We start from the raw sequence: 23,149 nt of genomic DNA on the forward strand, positions 1-23,149 counted from the left end.
ATAAGGGTTCTACCTGACCCTGGGCATTCTGCCCCTGTCCAAGAATGCCTCTGTGACAAGATACCCCGGGGTTCACTTTGGCATCAACCCTGCAGAGCATTGTGGTACGTGTAGGGCCAGTGAACAAAAACACAAGAATTCACTTCATATGTACAAACACGCATAGTGAAGCAAAACAAGAGAAGTGGTGGTGAAGATATTTGATATTAATGCACATGGGCGAAACATTTTTCTCATATACCCACATGAACACTGTCTGCCAACCATTTATCAGTGATTAGTGTCTGTACTCTGGAAACCAAGATAGCGATTTCTGTTTTCATAATGTATGTGGTCCCTCTTGTGATGTATCGATGCAACACGAAGGCTGTGTTAATTGCATTTTCAATGCTATATAAAATAAAAATCATAATCTCCAAGAATTCCTCAAAAGGTTATTAAACCCAAGTTGAGGTAATTGGACATGATCTCAGACATACCTCACCGTGCTTCCACAGTGCTCCCTAAACTCCCACACTGCAGCAATGCCCAAATCCTCATTCTACCAAATTGCTCATAATAACCTAAACATTCATACACATTGAACACCACTCCTCAGTAGTCAGAGCACTGGTAAACTAGGTTTCAACATCTCCCACTGTAATGGCTAGCCTTCCTACTAAATTAACAGATTCCCAAAAACTCAAAGTATCACTGTCCTACTTCTCTTCATAAATCTCACTCTCGCAAGAGCCTAAAAGCAATTACGCTTACAGGTGCACGCTAAACAAATCATAAAAACAAATAAAGCTGACGACAGCCACTCATGAGCATAGCTCACCATTAAAAAGTAGTGATCTTCAGGTTCGGCTCGAAGGTATTTAAAAATGACTTGTTCCATGATTTTTTCCATTAGGTCCCAGTCTTCAACAATGCCATGCCTGATGGGCCACTAAAGCGAACAAAGGAAAAATAAGACGTGAATGAAGAACCCAACCCAAAGCATGTTAAACCAAAAATGATCATGTCAACAAATCATTAGTACACAGTAGGCAATGTTTTGTAATAAAAGGCGATTGATTGTATCTAGGTCTCATTAAACAATGGCCTAGTCATTCAGAAGATTTCCTAGTAGAAAACATCTCTAAGACCTTCTCTCTTGCAACTTGTACATCAAAATAGCAGAGCCAGTAGGGCTATGCGGTCCCATTTACTCTAACGCTCCTTGAGCATCATACCGGAGGCACAACAGAGAGGGAAATACTCAGATAGGGCTGGGAAAAAGTCAGTAACACATCAAGCAAGCATAATATGTTACTAGCAGAGACCTTGTGCCACTCAACAGGAACCTGCCTGACTGGAAAATTGCTCATTGTTCAATCCAGTTTTGTAATCAAAGGAAAACGCTGAAACTGTCATTAGGCTGGAGCTTGCCTTTCACTAAAATACCATTTAGTACACTTCAGCAGGGGCCAATGTCAACTCACCTGTTACATTACAGCCATTGTCTAAACTAGATCAGCATTCAGTGATCTATCTAGAAAAGCAGTGAGAGCCTCAGAGCTATGCCCATGCAGAAGAAGGAACTGTTCATTGCAATACGTGCAATGTCTCTTTCTCTGTTTGCCCTCCAATGTATGCTTGCCTTGAAAACTTAAGGCAAGAGACCTCATAAATGGGAAAATACATGATCTCTTCAAAAGCTAGTAGATTTTCAGAGAGTATCTTATTTTGAGTCACAATCAGAAAGATATAACATAATTAATCCTTTTAATGTTTGTTTTTTATGATGATAATAGCCATCTAGATGTGATGCCTTCTTAATCACAGAAATATGATTCATCCCCACATCCTCTTACAACTTAGAAGTCCTTCTTCCCACAAGGTACAGTATCCATCATGTATAAGAATGGAGTAGGCCACACTGTAATCCATACATCCTCCTGGTCCTGCACCCTAGCCAATTAACACTCAATTCCATGGACCTGCTGGAATGCCACTTCCATCTCTCTGCAACTTATCCCATCTCCTTCCATCTCTTCTACGGGCCTCCAGGGCAAGACAAGGACTTAAATGATCAATTCTCAGCTCTCCTCATCACTATGTCCATCTGACATGCCCACAACACCACGCTATTGCGTGGCTTCAACCTCCCAGACAACACAAGCTCAATAAAAACAAGAGCCAACCTCTTTGACCTTATATACACTGTCAATGCAATACAGCATGTCACACAACTAACACACTGTAATGGGCATCTCTTCAAACTTATCTTCTCAACACAAGCAACAAATCCAATGTGAACCAGTCTTACCTAAAGATTCGAATGACCACTTTGCCATCCATATCTCTGTGCTCACCATCATACCAGCAAACCAAGTTCAGACCAAACCTTCAGAGCCTTTAAAGACTTCTGCATAGACAACCTAATCCTTGAACTCTTTTCGCACTCCATTAAGTCCACATCCAATGACAACACCCTTCTAAAAAACGTCAACACTTTATTGGAAAACTATATGAACATCCATGCCCCAACTGAAACCTACAAGATCAAGCTGAAGCCCTCAGCACCCTGGTACTTTAAAGACATTGCTGACAATAATTGATCCATCTGCAGACAGGAAAGAAGGATAGAAATAAACAGTACCCCAATGAAATCATGACACTAAAGTCCCTCTGTGCAACACGGAGACAACCCATCACATCAGCCAAAGCAAAGCACCATACCACCATCATCAATTAAGTCACCAACAGAAGTAGAATGCTTTAGAAGATAATCAAGCTCTGCATCAACCCACTGCTACACCCATGTATTTCTCATGCCACATAAAAATGCATACTATCAACCTCTTCTTCAGAGAAAAAACCCAGAAGATCCGGCAGTATCTCAACAACCACAAACCTGCTTCATCCCTTATGCCAAGCTCTTTCTGTAGAAAGCCTTTAAAGCCCTATGTATTGCGACCTCATTGACATATTCAACTACCTCAAAGCCATTTCATATGAAGATGATGGCTTACCCTCGTCCTTCATTAAAGCTCTCTCTGGGAATGCTCTCTCACCCCTACTCACTAATGCTTATGCCTTGTCCCCATTCAAGGCACATTCCCAGAAGTTCTCACAACAGGCCAGATTCTCCCACTCCTAAAGAAACCTACACCCTGATGACCTTGACAACTATCGCCTCATCACTCACTTACCACTTATCAACAAGATCATTGAAAATGCAATCTATGTTCAAATCCAAGATCACATTAATGATAACTATCTGCTGCACGAAACCGGTCTGGCTTCAGATCACACTGCAGCAGGAAGAACACTAACTTACATATCATAAACAATACCCTCCTGACCACAGATTAACCTGACCCCTGACGCCTGATATTGCTGAACCTCTCAGCTGCCTTCAACACAGATACAGTCGACCATCCCACCCTCATTTGCACCCTGCAATCTCAAACAGAATTCACTGGGTATGTCCTTTACTGGTTCTCTCTCTTCGTTTCCAACCAACACCAATTTGTTCACCTGGGCAACCCATCGTCCCAAATGATCTCTCTCACCTGCAGAGTCCCCTAGAGTTCCATATTGTCTCCTGTTGTCTTCAACCTAGACAAGGAACCACTTGGTTTTCCACTCAAAGATAACAGTACCAAGATTCACCAATATTCTGATGATACACAACTCTACTTTCAAGTGTCCTCTACTTCAGACTGCCAAAAACATCGCCTGCATATCATCCAGACTGGGACTTCCAGTGCCTACATGAAACTCAACCCAACCAAGAGAGAATTCTTGGGATATACCAAGAGCAACAAACAGGAGGCAGTTTAAATCTAGCTCAATTATATGAACTGTGATGGCTTCAACCCCCAACTTTCATTGAATGCCAAGTCACTAGGAGTCACCTTGGACACCACCCTCACTGTCAAAGAGAGCATGGCCAAAAAAACAAAGATGGCCTGGTACTAATGAAGTGAAACTTTTTTTTGCAGGAATCTACTTCAGAACTGCTGTTGAAGACCTCATATTCTCACATATGGATGGCAGCAACAACCTACTTCATGGCCTTTCAGACTTTTCTTTTTAATTTGTAAGTATGGAGCTAAAACCCAGTATGAAATGTTCTGCTGTCTGTTGTCTGAAATGGTTGCACTGGCTGACACTATCCCAGATGACCCGGGGCCACTTGAAAGCTTTGAACAGGTTTATCTCAAGCAGCAGCTGTATTAAATTAGTTAAATCATCGAGCAAGCTCTCTACAGTCCTCATCAATCATAAAATATAATGGGTAGATTACAAGATATATGTACCTTCTACTGCCCGAAGTGTGACATGACCTGAGGATGAGTGTTGGAATGTGTTCTGGCAGCCATCTTGTGCAGGGTTAGGGGCTGTGGAACAGTGACTTCTGTGGTGCTGATAATTCTAGAACCTCCTGAGTGCTGCTCAGCAGTTGCTGTGATGTTTGAGGGTCTGCACATAACGTCCTAGGTACAGGTGCCCCCTTTCAAGAAGCACAAGTCCTGCCAGGCAGTTAGTGCAGTTGAAGAACAGTTCTGGGGTGCGATATTATATATGCTTTCGGAGTCCAATTTCAAAAACCTCTGTGGAGCTTTGTAGCTGGGGCAGGTTGAGGATAATGAAGTACATTATCCTGGCTGCTGGTATGAGATTGCAGAGCCTTTGTTCAGTAGTAGCAGTCTAGGGTATTTGTTGTTGTGTATCCTGGGCTATACAGTCCATGGGCTAAAGTGTTTTGTTCAGATTCATGGAAGCAGATGCAGGAATCACGTATTGGTACTGGGTGTATCAGATGTGTAGGGTGCTACTGGGAGGATGTTGTGTGCAGGGGAGAAAATGACTAATAAAGCTCAGTTCTTTGAGCACATAGCAAATGTTGATATATGGGTTGATGAGTGAGCGTGGATTTACTTCCATCCCTGGCAAAATTATCCTTCAGATAATGCTTCCCAGAGCCACCTCACTCTTCTCTTATCCTGGGTGCCTCCGCTCAGATGTTTTCAGCAGCCTGGTGTAGCTCTTTTGCTATAACTGGGGCACGGACATGAAATTCCAGTACAAGGGACTAGTGCAAATTCCTTACACCGCTCTACTCCAAGGAATATCTTACACATGGGGCCTGGGGTCTACGATCTCTGAAGCAGTGGTGCAATGATGTCTTGCATAGGAAGACTTGATGGTTATCACCTTACTGAAGTCCTTTGGGGCCTACACAATAACTCCAGGTCTCTCCTTTGACTAGCGAGTGATGTGTATCAGGACATTGAGGAAATAGGTATTACCAAGGAGTTGTAAGCGAAATGTGTGCTTTGAAAGTGTGAATTTATGTTCAAAAGATTTTTGGGCTGACCTCCAAATCAACTTTTCAAGCGACATTTAAGATGTCACCTTTTGAGCAAAGTGACATCTACTTTAAAAATAACTATTTCGTGTATTTTCTTTAAAAAATGGATGAAGTAGGATTCACAAACTTCACCTTGAGAAAGCATTTGAAAACTCAAGCTCTTTGTACCAATGTAGTAGGTAAAATGTGCTTAAAATGCATCAAATCCATCCAAATCTTTAAAAGACTCTTCAGGGAAGACCATTCTTCAGGACCTGATTTAAAATAATCGAAAGTCCTATCTAACTCGAAAATGGGTAAGGCTGCTGGTGCTTAAAAAATGCATCATATGAGTAAGAGTTTAAATATTTCGTGGGAGAAATCTTCTTAGCTAACTTTTTATTTTGCTGAAAGTAAGTTTCCCGTCAGCGCACAGATTTGACATGTTTTCAGTTTTCTGTTAATTCAATGTCTATGGGCCATATGTATCAAGCCTTTTTCTCGTTTGCAAATGGGAAGATTCTCAGAATCTGCCCGTTTGCGAATGGGAAAAAGCCCTTTGGGATGTATCATCCCAAAACACCATCACAAAATAGAGAAACGCTAAATTTGTGATTCTCTATTTTGCGAATGTAATTAAGAAATTGCAAATTGCGATTCCTTAAATGCAATTCTGGAAGCACCAGAAATTTGCTATTTGGCCTTAAACTGCAAATTACCACCAACTTCAAGTTGGTGGTAATTTTCGATTTTCTTTAAAAAAGCACTTTTTGGATTTTTTTAAATTGCCATATGTCGCACATAGGGCATGTATGTGCGCAAAATGTGTACACATTAATATTTCAGGGGTGCAACAAGGTGTCCTTTTGGCACCCTTGCAACCTTGAAATTGCATTCTCAATTTGCGATTCGCTAATTGGTAATCGCAAATTGAGAATATTTTCCCATTCATTCCTATGGTTTCCTAGCCCATTGGAATGAATGAGAAGGTATTCGTAAATAATTCTCAAATAAGGAATATGTAGGATTAGCAAAATTTTTAGCAAATCCTACATACATTGCATTTTGCGATTCTCTAATTGTGATTCGCTAAAAATCGCAATTTGAGAATCGCAAAACTCTTTTTAGATACATATGGCCCTATGTGGCCTAGGTCATTTTGCATTTTTTTCCAACCTCAATACAGACCTCAGTCGAACTGTAAACATATTTTGACGCCTTAGTAAATATGTGCAATTACTGTAATAAAGGAAGATAGCAATCTCTCGCTTAAATGGTTGCTTTGTAACATTTCTCTGATAAATGAGGTTCACAACTCTAGAATTTCACAAATTCTGAAAAGCACATAAAGCTCAAAATGAAAAAAGAAAACTGAGGCATATTACACCTGCAAATGAAGTGCCTTGACATTTGTGTGACTTTAAAATCTGCATATATTTCGGAAAACCTTCCAACTATGCACTGAAAACAATAAGCTTGCTATCAATATGTGGACATCGGAATTCATACCATGCACACCTGCACACATGCCAGAGTTGACTCAGTGAATTAAGTGCTTCCTGCTGACATCTGCATGTGGCCTGCTGGTCACAAGTCCGATTCCCAGCAGAGCTAACTCGGCCTTTCACCATTCGTAGGTCGATAAATGTAGTGCCATTATGTTGGGTAATAATAGTACCAGTTTAGTGAATGAAATGGCAAAACTGCAGCATCAAGCGCTATCTAGCTGTAGATATTCATGCAGTTACTTATAATCCTAAAATGTTTGTGCGAAAGACATAAATATTTTTACTGTACTTACAAGAGAGCAAATGAATCCAAAATATTGCCAAAACAGTAAGGGCTGGATCACACAAAGTGAGCATGGGAGTAGTACATTAATTAATACATTGTCTGTAGCATTGTTTTAGGCTTCTTAGCACTGCAGGGATAAAGTGGTTGCATGATATGGGGCCAGTGGCATGACGAAACTAGAAGAGCCCCCACTGCAAAGTACAGAGAGGGGCCCATCCCCAGACACACTGAGGAGCTCTCAGGCAAGGGTATTGTGCTGAGGGGGCCCTCTAGAGCTCGCCCCCCACCGCATTGCAGGAGCTCCTGGGGCTTTTGTTAGGCCACAGTATGGAGCTCGCCTCCCCTAACTTCATTGACTTTCCTCTATTTCCCCACTGAAATACACTGTCCAAGGAACACTGCTCAGTTCCATATCAGCTGCCACCAATATCCACAATCTAACGAAAGACAACTCTATTTGCTTCCTTGGTACCACAGAATTGTTGGAATAGGAATGGTTAACATACAATCACCCCCACCCTGATTGCCCAACCATATGTGAAATTAGTATCCTGACATTTTTCTTGTTGAGAAGGTCCTTGTCAACTTTTCGTTCTGCGAATTTCTGTGCTACAGAAGTAGCCAAACATTAACCATGACTATCTTACTAACAGTGGCGGCTGGTGACATTTGAAAGTGGTGCGGCGTAAATGTTTGGTATGACTTTTATGTAGTGAGCGATGCGTGCAAGCTTAATGGACAAATGTGAGGTCCAGGCTGGATCCTCCTCCAGAGAAAAAATTGAAAAAAGAATAACAAATGGTGTATTTTAAAGCAAATTAATTTAGTGACAAAGCAAGGCTTATAAAGCAGTTGGGATATATACTCTTGATATATAAAAAACATTAAAAACTGCCCTATATCGTACTGCATTAATATGTTCAACAGTTACTGTAATGTGTAAATTGTACAACACAACAACTTCAGCCTTTTAAAGTGTGTGCTTGCCCAGTTGTCTTGCACTGCATGAAGCATTAACTTTGGAAAAAAATGCACCAACCAGGGTTCGAGAAGGGCCCACAGCTGCTGACTACAGTCTGTCATATATAATATGTGAAGACAGGTCTTAAGTGAGATGAAAATAGTGGTGGCTCTCTAAGAGGGAACATGTAAAATACATTTCTGTGATTCCCATAGTGTGCTACCCTACCAGTATTTTGGTTACTCTCTGAGATGTAATTGCATCCAGATATTTAACACAACACTTGACCTACACCTAAAACCTGTCAGTATACTTGGCTTTGTCAATGGTTGCTAGCTGTTTAAGATAAATGAGTAACAACAAGCATTTGTTGTAAATAATTAACCTAAAAATTTTTTCAGTTCTGAAATTTCAATTGTATTGAGGCATGTAGAAGGAGTTTTGGCCCTCTGTTCGCTCTTCCCCAAATGCACTTCATCGCATCTCCCTCACTTCACCACTTCCAAACATACACTGCAATCACTCACATTTAAGCAATTCATTTCCTTTTGCTTTGTCCTGTAAATATTTTACCATCTGTGCACCCCCTTCCCACACATTTCCACAGAATTGCAATTACAACTGGAATACATTACAGTTGTTCTATGTGCTCTGCAGAGAGGCCAACCCACTGACAGGCACTTTGCTTTACCTTCAGCATCAGAGCTCTCAATCAAAGCCCCTCTTAAACACCTGGCACTGCTCAAGGTATGCACAAAAAAATACAGAAACACAACATGATTAAATAGCTACCTCTTGATGAAGGCAAAATTATGTAAAACGCGAAATAAGAGAGGAACTCATTTGCTGACATGATTTGCCTTAACGTTGTTAACACTCATTGTTCGTAAATCAATCCATGTTTTTGGCATTAATGTTGTTAAAAGTATGAAGATAGGGCCAGTTTTAATGTCATGCAGCAGATAACTGTCTATTGTAAGCACATATCTCTCCCTTTGCGTTTCACTCGGATATTTGGATCAACTTCACAAGGGAACAAGAACCCTGGCCTGCTCGTCTTTTGGATCAATTTCACGGGTTAACAAATACAGCAGTTCCACTTCTAAGGGGGCCAGTGACATGCAGCCAGGGCCTGGGGTGCCACAGTGGGGGAAGCTGGCGTGGTGAGGGGTTTCTGCACAATATACAGAACAGAAGATTAGCATTACAATACTTACTATTACCAAGGACAAGGCACCAAAACACACATGCTTGCATCCACTCCCCCTACACGGGACAAATGGGAAAGGGTGGGATCTATGCCTGTGAATGACAGACGGCTGCTTGTAAGCAGGGACAGAGACTGCAATGCCTGAACAGGGGCGGCTCCTCCATTAGTGCGAGAAGCAGAAACATAAAATGGTATTTTAAATACCATTTTATGTTTCTGCTTCTCGCGCTGCGAGAAAGCAGAACGGTGTGCCTGGTTGGGGGCAGGTAGTGGGCGGGTCAGGGAGGAGTGGCTTGCCCAATGCTGTGGGCCTGGACTGCTTGGTCGGCCCTTTGGGGCCGACCTCACCAGTCATGCACACTCTGCCTTTTCTCTATGTAGGCTGCATGTAGCCTACATAGAGAAAATGACCTCCCTAGAGGCACCCTGCTGGGCGCTGTACCCACCAATCACAACGCTGCCATTACAGCTTTGTGATTGGCATAGGGGAGGGGAGGGAGGCTGCCTGCTTCCTGTTCCTGCCGGAGGCAGGAGAGCAAGATGGCAGCATAAAAACGCAGGACCCAGCCAGGAGTGGAGGTGGCGGGGGACCTGGCAAGGTAAGTTTTTATTTTATTTTTTAATCCCCCTGGTGCACGGACCCCCACGTGACCCCCCCACCCACGAGTAATGCCGGCCGCGACTGTGCCCGAAACCATGATGCTGAAAGCGTCACTGCACTATAGTGGATACTGTCATAGGCTACAATGGCAATGAAGGGCTTTGGAACGGTAAGCTCTTTGTCATGCGACACAGTTCAGAAAGTTGATTTACTGCCTGGCTTCAATCTCCTGCTTCAGAGCGAGGCAGGGAAGGCAGCCTGGGACAGACAGCCCTGACTTAAATACAATCGCATCTCTTAAAAAAATATATATATATATATATTTGATGTGATCAAGGCTGTGTGTCAACAGCCGAAACGATATGCTGACCGTGGAAGAATAAACTAGCACGCTTTATTTACTTGGCACTGTGTGGTCTGTACCTGTTTGACAAGGAAAGAGACGGGATTGCTGAAAGTTATATATATATATATATATATATATATATATATATAAATATATATTACCTACTGGCGGTCGCCAGTAGGTAGTTATAGTTAGGACCCTGTTTCCATAGGAAAACCGCAACATTCTATTTGGAATAACTTTGGCGCCGGTCGACGAATCCTCGCGAAATTTTCAAAACTAATGGGGCGCTACGCTCCGCTCCTACCCTGAAAGTCTCGGGGGAATTCGTCAAGTGGGGGCTGAGAAAAAAGGGGGGTCCCAAAACGCGTTTTTCCCATGCATTTTTCCATAGGACCTTTAGACACAGCTACAGCCCGAACGGCTGAACAGAGTTACTTGAAATTTGGCAGAGAGGTAGTCTACAGGTCAAGGAAGTGCCTTTTGTAGGTCTGGTGTAAATCTGTTCAGTAGTTCCTGAGAAAATAGCATTTAAATCAATATATATATCTGTGGCAGCTTACGGTGCGCATACCATGCGCTTACGGTAAGCTTACCGTACGCTTACGGTGCCGTGCGCGAGCGTGATTCTGATTGGCTGTTAGATCTTAGTAAACATTCGAATCGGTCGAAACCAGGAAGCGGCGTCCGCCATTTTCTCTCTCGCACTCTGAGGGGGGGAGGAAAATCAAAGGTTGAAAACATGTAAAGGGGCATGTTAGACAGCTCCTAACCACCTAGCCTTGATTAAGGTGTCCCTCAAGAACCCCCAAGGCAAAAAATTCAATTATATTTTTTTTCGAAAAAACGCTGATTACGCTTACCGTACGCGTACGGTAATAATTAATTATAAAAAAAAAATTATCCACATTTTCCCCCTCCCGTGTGCAAAAGGTGTCCGCATGGCACCTTTTGTGCATTGCATAATATGATAAATAACAATTAATAGATTACCTTTCACAACGAAGCGCATAATATGTCCTCCGTGTGCGGACGGTGCGCGAAGTGCATCGTGCGTACATGGCCCATTGAGCGTAACGTGGGCACGCGCACCGCGTGCCCACCGTGCGTGCACGGCACTAACTGCGTAAAGTGGGCGCGCGGTGCGCGAAGCGCACCGCGCGCTCACTGTGCGCAAAGCGCACCGTGCGCGCACGGAACGAACTGCGTTAAGTGGGCGCGCACGCCACGAACGGAGTAAAGTAACTTAGCATTTAAAAAACCGTACAAATTCACTGAAAAAACCATAGGTTTCACACACGTTATAGTTAGGAATTAGCATTTAAAAAACCTTGCAAATTCAGTGAAAAAACCATAGGTTTCACACACGTTATAGTTAGCTGGACATTTTACTCGTAAAAAACCATTGAAATTCCCCCGTTATAGTTAGTGCAGGCAACTATAACTCACGCGACCGCAATCCTCTGCTGATGCTAATACTGTATTTAGACACTTATTTGCCCATGTCTTCTTCCATTAAATTTTAGCTATACATATATTACAAATATTTTTTTTTCATAAAGACACATATGTCATCAGCAGAGGATTGCAGTCGCGTGAGTTATAGTTGCCTGCACTAACTATAACGGGGGAATTTCAATGGTTTTTTACGAGTAAAATGTCCAGCTAACTATAACGTGTGTGAAACCTATGGTTTTTTCACTGAATTTGCAAGGTTTTTTAAATGCTAATTCCTAACTATAACGTGTGTGAAACCTATGGTTTTTTCAGTGAATATATATATATATATATATATATATATTTGTACAGGAATGTACAACCTTCCCTGCCCAGCCCACATTGAACAGAATCGCCTTTTGAGGGATTTCAGTTCTGGAATTTGGCACCTTTGAGGAACAAAGAAGTAGATTATCAACATTTGTAAAAATCTGCTCTTATCTATAACTCAAGAATCTTGTGCCTTGATTAACCTGTTTCTCGCAGAGATTTTCTGCACATTTGAACCAATAATGTTGTTTAAGCATTTAGCTGCCTGATCCAGAAATAGAGCCCTATGTATGAAGTTCTTTCCTCTTACAGTTTACAGCCTCCACTTGCTAGGTCAGAAAGCCTTCTCGTGTTAAACTCCTGCATGAAAAAATTGACCTTGATCTACTTCCACTTGATTCCACTCTTTTCTTTTTCCAGTGACCCTCTACTTACCTTCCATACTATGCATGCCTTCTATGTCCAAGTATAACCTCATCTCATTCTCATGCCTGTCTGCCGTGATCTTTTTTATTGTGATTCTGCAATTGGCTAATACCTCATTTCATAGAGCACAATCTCTACTCTTTAAACCCTTTCCCTGTAACCTAACAATACCTAATTTCCGCCAGCCATTCACCTGCAACCACATAGCCCCCACTAATGATCACGCCTAACTAGTAGCACATGACTAATCTCAATAACCACTCGATTACCGCTAACGTTGGGCTCCAGAGTAGCATGCCACTTGCCATAAATTGCTTCAACGCCTCATCAGGGCTAGTAAACACTATATAAAAGTAATTACAATAACACTTATTAAAGCGGTTAATGTTCGATTTTCATTAGAATTCAAATGAAATGTGTTAGTTTTGTCTAGAAATGTATACGTATTTGTTGAAGTTTGTAAAGGAAGCTTTATACCACAATACCAGCATACGACAAGAAAATAATACTGAAACAGTGCTAGAAAACAAGTGAACAATCCAACATCCTAACACAACAAAACAACTGAAAAAATAACACAGTAAAAACAACCAGGAAAAGTACAACAAAAGCAAAACTCAATGAATCAACCACTGCACAACCCAAAAATTAAAACACAGCCATAAAAACCATATTAGAAACAAAACAACACCAATAGCAATGCAGGAGTACAAAACACACATTACGTATTAGCAGGCAACAAGGGCACAACATAATAGCAACAAACCACAACACAAAAATATAACACAAAAACCAAAAAAAAGTATGATTGTACTGCTCTGTTTTTGTGTTAGTGTGATATGTTGTTGTGATGTGCATTGAGGTGTTATGCTGGTGTATTGCACTTTGTTGTGTTCATGTGTTTTTAAATTATCGAGTTGTATTGTGGTGATAGGCTAGTGTGTTGTAGTTTGTTGTTGTTATGTGGTATTGTTGTTGTTTTATTGTGTTCTGTTGTAGTGCTGATCTATATTTGTGTTATGTTATATTATGTTTTGCTATTTTGTACTTTGTTTTGGGCTGTGTGCCCGGTGTTGTTCAATTGTCGTTTTGTATGTGACAGTGCTGGTGTGAAGTAGTGCAATGCAGCATTGTGTTTATGTGTTATAATGATGTCTTGCATGTGTTATAGTGTTGTTTTCTTATGTTGTTTTCTTCTGAATGATTGGTGTGCCGATGTGCTGTAGTGTTGCATTTTGTTGTGATGTGTTTCATTTCTGGTGTTTTATTGTGTTGTGATATAGTAATGTGGATAGGTGTTGTGTTGCCACAGTACTGAATTGCATGATTGATGTACTGCATTATTGTTGTGTAAGAAATGCAATCTGTTGACTTAAATTTGCACAAACATCTTTGTCACTCTTGATCAGCTCTTGTAGACTTAGAGATATATTTCCCATAATGGACTTACACCTCATAGATTTGCAACTATAAAACACAATACTCTAAAACATTCCAGTAACTAAACGTCAAATAATGGACTGCCTAAAAAAATTGTAAACATGCCACTTAATTTTAGAAGTCCTTTCGAAGCACAGGAGGAAATATTCCTGAAGAAAGGCGGAATATAGCCCTGTGGTAGCAGAAAACCAGCCTGATCGATAGTAAAGTGTGGAACATACATCGTCTGGTCCACGGGCGTAGCTACCGTGCAGCAGGCACAGTGGCATTGGGCCCAGAGTCTTGAGGAGCCCATTGAACCCTGATAATTGTTGTATTTTTGGTACCCAAACAGCAGACAAAGGTGCAATTTGTCTTGCTTACGTCAGGGCTCATGGCTAATTGCTACACTAATGGCCCTGTCCAAAGTATGTTAAGTTTAAAAGCATTCTGGTACAGGTAGGATTTGAATTTCATGAAACCTTCTTCAAGCCTGAGGCATAGGGGAAGAGTGCTCCAAGTAGCACAGCCTTGGCAATAGACAGCTCTTCGCCAAAACAGCTTATATTGGGTGGACAGCATAGTAAGCTAGTTGAGGGAGGCCCAGGGCCTTAGCTACAGGGGGCCCTGTGAGGGCAGGGCCAGCCATTTATAATGTTTGGCCCTCCAAATGACCTTGGCAAACTTTCTTGGGATAAATATCTATTTCGGTATCTGCATTTTAGCAGTGCAGCTTAATTTCTTATCTGTTTCTGCTAGCAGCAGAGAACGATTTACAGGTCTAGTTGGTGTCACACATTTGACCAAGGAAAGTAGAAAGGTAAGGGAGCTATAGGCATTGGTAGGAATAAAAAACTATTTACACAACAAATAGATCAGAGTATTTTTTTAATAATAAACAATTATTATGTTTAAATCTGATGATGTATTTTATTTAGAATTTTGTAACATAACATGCTTCAAAAACATACAAGCGTGTTGCAATATTAAGTTTGATTACCCGAGATCTAATACTGGCTTCTCCATTACACTTCATTGTTTGATAATCAGTCATTCACTTCTTCATCATGTGCCACATTTCTTTTTTCTGGGAGCATATGAGTCTCTAATCACAACTCAATTTGGGCTTGTATATTTTACTTGCATGTGCATATATCTTTTTTTCCAAGTGCAATGCAAATTTTATACCTCACAAAAATGTGCACTCATAAAAGGATTATGGGCCACATGTATCAAACTATTTTGCATTCGCAAATGGTGTGAATCGCTAAATTTGCCCGTTTGCGAATGCAAGATGGCCTTTCTGAATGTATAAAAGACTTTGGCATTTACAATTTAGGTAATCACAATTTTAATGATTACATAAATTGTGAATGTAAACAGGGAATCGCTATTCGCGAATCCCTAATGTACATGTAAGAAGTCATTCCTAAATCCGAACTGTGCATTTAGGAAATGCTATTACCATCAACTTCAAACTGATGGTAACCATGTGCAACCTTTGAAAAATGCACAAAACAGCATTTTTCAAAGTGTCTTGTTGCACACACATGCTCCAGGGGCTTGTGTGTGCCTTACATGTGCCTTTTTTTTTTAGGGGTGCTTCAAGAGGGCCTTAGGCCCCTGGGCGCACTTGCCTTTGAATGATCTCATTTGCAATTACCAATTAGGTAATCGTAATTTAGGTAATGCAAGACCATTCGCACCTATGGGCCTTGAGGCCCATAGGAAAGAATGGAGTCACAATTACAAATAGCGATTCCCTAATTGCGTTTGCAATTTTTAAGAAATCGCAATTAGGGAATCGCTATTTCTTGTCTGTTTTGTTACATTGCAATTTACAATTACCAAATAGCGATTTCTTAAAAATCGCTATTTGTTAATCGCAAAATGCTATTTTCATATATGTAGCCCTTAGTTCTTGTGAGTAAAGTTCCTGTGGGTGATGACTGGGTGATCCAGGGCTGGAATGCCAATTACATTTTTCAAAATCCACAAACATCAACAGATGTGCACGTACAATTTCAGACCATTTTCTATCCTGGGGAGATTTACTCTTGACAACATTCCTTACTAGGGGGAGATGTTAGCATGTGTGTTTGCACTTGCTAGTTTTTATTACATGTGAAAAATACATGACTATATTCTGGCATACAAAATATTAATTCACAAACTTTCTACAAGAGTACTTCTCAATAGCTTTTTTTAAGTCATAAATCTGTATCAATGCAAGTTGTTAAACCTAAATACATAGTATTTCGCCTTTTTTAAGTCTCAGGACCATACAGAGCTTAGAAAGATTAACATGTAGTGCTATTTACATATTGGAATATATGTTACTTGCTGGCAGAAGTCAAGTATTGTAAATGTAAGCCATTTCCGCCACCACGCCCCTTCCCCCCACCGTTTCTTCTTCAGTAGATATTAGGCATAATGATGGGCAGCGTCGGCTTCTTACTTCACTTCTCAGTGGGGCTGCCGGGGCTGCCATTAAGTCTCAAAGGAGCAGTGATCATGCTTCTACATTGGGTTCCTATAATTTTAATGTGTCAGCACTTTAAAGCATAACCGCTGTACTTTCATTTGGATAAAATCTATATTTCTTAGAAGACAATTACTCTGCAAACTCCTTTCATTTGTGGCTGCGATGCGTTTAATAGAATTCCCCCCAGTGCTTTTAATGGGCAGGTACTATCAGGTACTCAGTACCAGCATTTCTTTAATTTGGAAGGGACAGTACTGGCACTTCTCACCAGCAAACATATACTCTAGAGCAAGGAGTTCCTTTACTTCTCCATTTCCATTTGAAGTACTGACTTCCCCTAGAAGGTTTGCAGTATTGTTAATCATGGAGTACAAACACTAATAGGCATTTCTAGCTGAAAGGCTGCGACTAGAATGTGCACAGTCTTTATTTCCCTCTCACCTTTCAGATCAGGCATGATAAACAAGGGTTTGTGTCAACAGACAATAATACTGTGATATTTAGTCATGGTGCTTACAAACCAACAAACCCTTTCATGGAATTACCGATGGCATACATACCTTGTGTGGCTTCCATTGTCCTGATCCTATCATCTGTTAGATGCCATGTCCAATGAGAAAATCTACTTATTGCCACATTGTACAATTCCTTTGATAATCAAGTAGTGTCGGGCGAAAATCAATTATTCATTTGACTGGCACTGCTCTAGTCTACAGCCTTTCTAGAGGCATCTTGATGTAAAAGGTAGCTTGGTAGATTATTATGCCTGCTGCCAAATCATTGCATGGGGTCTTCATTACAAGCGGCTCACTTAATTGTATTTTGTGCATAACCACTGCTGCGGCACATAACGCAATTATGAGTTTTGTGATAAATATCAGAAAGTCAAACATGGTGATCTTTACCAGGGGAAAATTGACGGCCAGGTATTTATAGAAACATGCAGGCATTAGTGAACTAAGCATAATTAGGAGGTATGTTTTGAGATTTTTATATGTTGTAAGATAAAGTCTATGAAGTATGATTTTGCATCCACTGTGCTTTTTAAGTCAAGCCTACCAGACAGCGCAAGCTGTCTAGCTATGAAAGACATATTGTGGGCTTACCAGGAACATACAGTGGTTTGGCGCTATCAATTGCTTATCATTTGGTGCCGTTCCTGTCACTCTCTTTTGGCTACTTCTCATTTGATGCCTTTTTTGTCAATCTTGTGTTTGTCCCTCCCATGGAACATTGCCTCTTTCCCATCTCTTTGATTGGCTGGCTTCTAAGCTTCCTCTACTTGCTTTTAGGGAACCACTTTTTATTTTTGTTTAAGCACTCCATGAGAGTGCATGTATTATCCAGCTGTCTCCTTCATGCCCTTTACTCACCCACTCGCTCTCTCTGCCCATGTGCTTCTCTCCCCTCACACGCATACTTTCTCTCATCCATGTGCCTCTGTCTCCGTGCTCCACATTGCACTCTTTTGCCCCTAATTTCTCTCTCTTTTGTTGCTTCACGCCTGCCCACCTGTTGTGTTGCTTCTTTTTGATGTAGCATGCTGCTTCAACTTTCTCACCAACCCGCTCATCCATTATATGTTTTTTTAAAGTGCTTTAGTTCAATGTTTTAAAACAGCGATTTTAGGATACTTAAAAAAAAAAATTACTGATCCATCTTAGATTGGTAAATAAAAGAAAAATAGTGTTCCTTAGTACGCACATACGTGTGTTTAACGCATGCTAGTGCCTACCAAATGATTGTGTTATTGTGTCTCTTTTTATTTAAGCCATGCCTTACGGCAACTGTGATGCTCTATCTACAGCAAGTATAAAAACATTAGCAAAGCTAATAGATCTTATAGGCGAGACCTTTTGGCTTTATTTATTCGATTTATTTGAAAGGTTTTATATAGCACTGGCTAGACCCGAAGGGATCAGAGCGTTTTACATGAGTATCAGACCATAGTTGCAGGTTACACCATCACAAGATAACACAGTTTCAGAGCATAGTTACATAGTTACATGTTAGGTTGAGAAAAACAATAAGGATATATATGTAAGGGAAAGAGCAGGCATGGGGTGAGATTCAGGGGAGAGGGGGTAGGAGCAGGGGGAGTAGACAAAGAATGAAGGAGGGAAAGAGGTGGGGGAGGGAGAGAAACAGAGTATGAAAGAGGAGGGGAGGGTGGAGGTGGCATAAACCGGTAGACGAGTAAAAGCTGTGTCCAAAGTTCAGTAAGCTGTGATCCCAGGGGAAGTGGAATCATTCCCACATCTCCGTCGCATGAGGCTCCCTTGACGCAGTGGACTCTCTCAGAGGGGCCCCTGAGATTCCAAGGCCTAACTACTGGATTCTTCCCCAACAAGGGGAGAGGGAGTGCTTTGGCAAGAGGAGCCATATCCTAACCTCAACTGTGAGTGGCTCCCTGGACGCTGTGGACTCTCTCAGAGGGGTAACTGAGACTCCAGAGTATGACTATTGGTTCTTTCCCCAACAAGGGGAGAAGGAGTGCTTAGACAAAAGGCACAAGGGACAGGGGGCTAGGCGGCATAGATACATGTTATGTCGAGAAAAAAATAAAGACATATACGTAAGGAAAAAAGCAGGCGAGTGGAGAGATTCAGGGGAGAAGGGCTAGGAGCAGGGGAAGTGGACAAAGAATGAAAGAGGGAAAGAGGTAGGGGAGGATGAGAGACAAATCATAAAAGAGGAGGGGGAGGGTGGAGGGGGCACAAACCGGTAGACAAGTAAAAACTGCGTCCAAAGTCCGGTACGCTGTGATCCCAGGGGAAATGTTATCAATCCCACATCCCCATTGCAGGAGGCTCCCTTTACGCAGGGGTCTCTGAGACTCCAAGGCCTACCTACTGGATCCTTCCCCAACAAGGGGAAAGGGAGAGCTTTGGCAAGGGGTGCCATACCATACCTCAACTGTGAGTGGCTCCCTTGGCACTGTGGACTCTCTCAGAGGGGTCACTGAGACTCCAGGGTATGAATTTTGGATCTATCCCCAGCAAGGGGAGAAGGAGTGCTTAGTCTAATGGCACAAGGGACAGGGGGTTAGGAGGAGGGTCAGAACTGGCAGGACAACAGAGGGGGAACATAAGACAGAAAAAGTCAGGGTCCTCGAAAGGCAAGGGTCAGGGAGACAAAAGGAGGGAGTCAGCGAGTTGTAGAGTTCAACAAGGAAGAGAAGAAAAGGAAATGTATAAGTTGTGGAGTCACTCAGGGGAGAGATGCAAACGGGTAAGCCCAAAATCGCAAAATAGTGATAGTAAGTACAATGAACTACTACATATATTGGTGGTTAGAGTTGTGTCTCTGCAGTAAATTCACTCAGGATTCCATTATCACAACGATTAGGCTAAAAACTATTATATAATATTTATCAATAGAGTGAACAGAGGAACAAGACATCCAAGGGAGTAGAGAGAGAAAGGGAGGGGGAGATAAGATAGGTGATAGGAGAGACAGTATCTACAGAGTGAACAGAGAAAACAAGACATCCAAGGGGGTTAGAGAGAGGGAGGGAAGGGGAAATGAGATAGGTGATAGGAGAGACGGGGGCCTGGGGGGGGGCAGAACGAGATAAGGAAGTCCAGCCGAGGAGCAATGTCTGAGGGTCGGCAGGATGAGGTCGAACGGACCGAGGGAGAGGAAAAGAAACAACAAAATGGTGGCTCCGTGTCGAGGATATCGAAGGACAGCCATGATAGGATGCACGATGCAGAATATCACCAGTACAATCTTGTTCTCAATGCGAGTGGGAGGGGGCAATTCCTGTCGCTCGGGGGAGACTTTTTGCAGCTCATCACACAGAGCAGCTGTTTGCTGCTCCTCTAGAAGCTTCTGTCCGTTTGTCCTCTACTTCTTCCTTAGGGTTTGTGTATTCTTGGAGCTGACCCCTCTTGCAATTGTTATGAGAGGTGGTAGGTCAGTATGTGTGCTCAATGCACCACCATCTTTGGGTCAGGCTCTTCTATAGTGTGGTATGTTGAATAGACTAGTTTAAATAAGGCGATGTGAGTATCAGAGAGCAACATTAGCCCTCATAAATAGGCTGGTAGTGGTGATCATTAAAAGCCGTGAGTTTTTAAAAATGATTGCAATTCCAAATGGGGAAACATGATTCATCAGGGGCGGCCATTTTGAGAGGGGCCGATAGATAGAGACAACGTGTTGCTGAATAGATACATGAAATGGCGATCATTCAGATGAATGCAGCGGCACAAAAAGACACAAAATGCTCCAAACATGTAGAGTTAGGGCCAAAGCTAAGCAATGTAAGTGCTCAGGCAGCCGAGATTAGTGTACCGCCATGACCCGCCCAAGGTCAGACAGTCAGGAGATCCGCGGTCATCTGCGGTTGTCTGTGTCAGGTTCCGATCAACCAATTTGGATATCAGGGTGGTGCAGTAGAAGGGCACTTACCCAGTCAACGGTAAAGCCCAGCGTCACCCAACCGCTGGAAGGAGGTCTGGTTCGACAGGGGGGCTGTGCGTGCCACGAACTTCATCAATGGCGCACTTTCAGTGCAGCTGGCAGAGGCTTCTGAGCAGCCGAGCCCAGCTGGGAACAGCTGCACCGTTTCCTGCACTTCCAAGCAGGCTCACCACAGTAGCGCCGGATTACAAGTCCCCCACCTTGCGCCACCGGGCCATCTCGAGGTTGGGAGTCCCGGCAGGCGTCACAGCAGAGACGTCGGGATGAGGCAGCCGGACGATCAGGAAGCAGGATGTGCCTCACAGCAGAGGCTTCGTTGGGGGCTGAGTGCATCGGCCCTCATCCACGGCTGCCCGATCGGGGCAGTAGGTAGATGCTCCAAAGCTGCAGAGACAGTCTAGAAACAGCCACCCCAGTTACACAGCCAAGCCAGGCTAGCTGTTGAGCATGTGCACTTCTGGTTGCCACTGCAGTTATTGCCAGGAGCAGATCTCTAGCACGCTACTGCGTTCTGCACTGTATGCACTGCTTTATCCGTTTATTCCAAGACAGGGACTCACACTTAGGGCTGTGTTGTTGAGTGCGAATTCTCTGTGCCACGAGGCACTCCCCAAAGTCGATGCCGGTAGCCAGTCCACAGATGCACCGCCATGTTAGTATAGTGCTTAGAGTCTGCCCATGGTCGGGTGCCACCCAGCAATTAGCGCACTGGAGGTGCTTTTATATTGTACAGAGTGCCTGCAAGGGTCTTGTGCTGTAGTCCCGCTGTTATTTATTGGGGGGCCTCCGTGGGGCCAGATGTAATCCTCTGCTCGCGGCCCGTTTCTTTCCACCCCCGTCGGGTCCCTCGGCGGACCCACAGAATGGCTTTGGCAGTGCTTGTTTTAATTACATTTATTGACGCTTTGAAAAATCGGTCTTTTATTTTAAATAATACATTTAAGTTTATGATGAATATATTGCTTTTACAATAAATATATTGCTTTTACGATGTTCATTGTAACTGATATACTGAATGTCAAATAATTGGTAAGCATTTATGTACAAATGAACTTGAGATGTAACTTAACAGATCTATGAATATTATGTATTAAGCATGTATCTGTATTTTTTCTTCTCCCTTTCAGAAGCCCAGAGAATGATAAATGTAGATACAATTTAGAAAATAATGATTAAAAACACTAACTAGACCGGTGTAATCAAACGTTTGCATGAATACTTGTGATTGCGATATTTAAGTGAAAACATCAATGTGCTAGGAGTGCTTAAGAAATGCAGCTAACTGACAAGATTAAATTCAAGCACCTTAACAACCTTCAGTGATTAGGAATTTGTTGAATAGCCAACAGAAGACCTTTCTAAAGCTGTGGGGCAAAAAAAGGCCATACTACCAAGCTCTGAGTAGTTGTTGAAACATAAGACCATCAGCAAAAGCACAGAGCCAGATCAAAGCGACTGCGGGGTACCAAGCTGAGAAAGTTTGGCATGAATAGGCTTGGTGGCAACATTAATAGCCTTCAAATTGATCCACTATTTAACGGGAAGCTAGGAAACTTCACAGATCTTTATGAAGGGTAAATGCCAACCTAAGCTTGATATTCTTAGTCAGCTTCAATCACTGAATTATATCAGATGGTAAGCCCCAGCAAAGTCATCTAATAACAGAATTTCTGCTCCCACCACCAGAGCATGCAGATGTTGACGGATGAAAGGTAGACACTTTTCCAGCAGCCACATCTGCTAAAAATATGAGGGGTTACACTTGTTCCCCAAAATACAGCAACTTATGAAAGCGCAAGCCAGAGTCAATAACCTTGAGGACTGGTGAGGAGGACCTACCCATCTCATTGGGCCAAAAGGCTTGATTTTACAGCCTCTTCTGGCCTAAAATCTTATACCTGCTGTAGAAAGCTGACTCTCTATGTGATAAGTCAAAAAGTTGATATGCTGTGTAAAGAGACCAGGGGTTCCCTTATAAGTGAACAGGGGCTTGCTATGCAATCCCAAAGTGCTCTATAAGAGGGTAGTGTGGTCGAGCAGCCTTAGGCTTAACCCAGAGGAGTGCAAGTTATTTGCAAATACGCACAATGATCAATAAATGACACAGACGACTCAAGAAGGAGATCCACACCAATTTAGAAAAATCGCAAGTATATTTATATATGTTTAGGCACCAGAGGGAAATTGTTCCGGTAAATACATTTTTTAATATAAATTCTTTTTACTTTAAAAAGTAGGCACAGTCCAACTTCTGAGTTCTGTAATGTTATCCTATGGCAGGAAGAACACGTTCTGCAAACAGGTATAGTACAGCGACGTCAAAGTCTTCTCTTTTGGAGTTTCTTCAGAACAGGTCTGCTGTTCATGAGAGGTCTTGAGTCTTTTT

The 23,149-nt window shown here is 42.2% G+C and overlaps 1 protein-coding gene across 1 annotated transcript in view; it reads right to left on the minus strand.

The window, feature by feature from the left end:
* The window catches only part of ACTR3B (actin related protein 3B), a 490,971-nt gene that overhangs the window by 208,502 nt on the left and 259,320 nt on the right, over positions 1–23,149 (minus strand). The window contains exon 4 of the mRNA XM_085632001.1: positions 821–931. Coding sequence (XP_085488127.1) covers positions 821–931 — 111 coding nt within the window. The remainder of the gene's footprint in view (positions 1–820; positions 932–23,149) is intronic.

Source organism: Triturus cristatus, chromosome 10 (assembly GCF_964204655.1).
Source record: "Triturus cristatus chromosome 10, aTriCri1.1, whole genome shotgun sequence".
Lineage (NCBI taxonomy): Eukaryota > Metazoa > Chordata > Amphibia > Caudata > Salamandridae > Triturus > Triturus cristatus.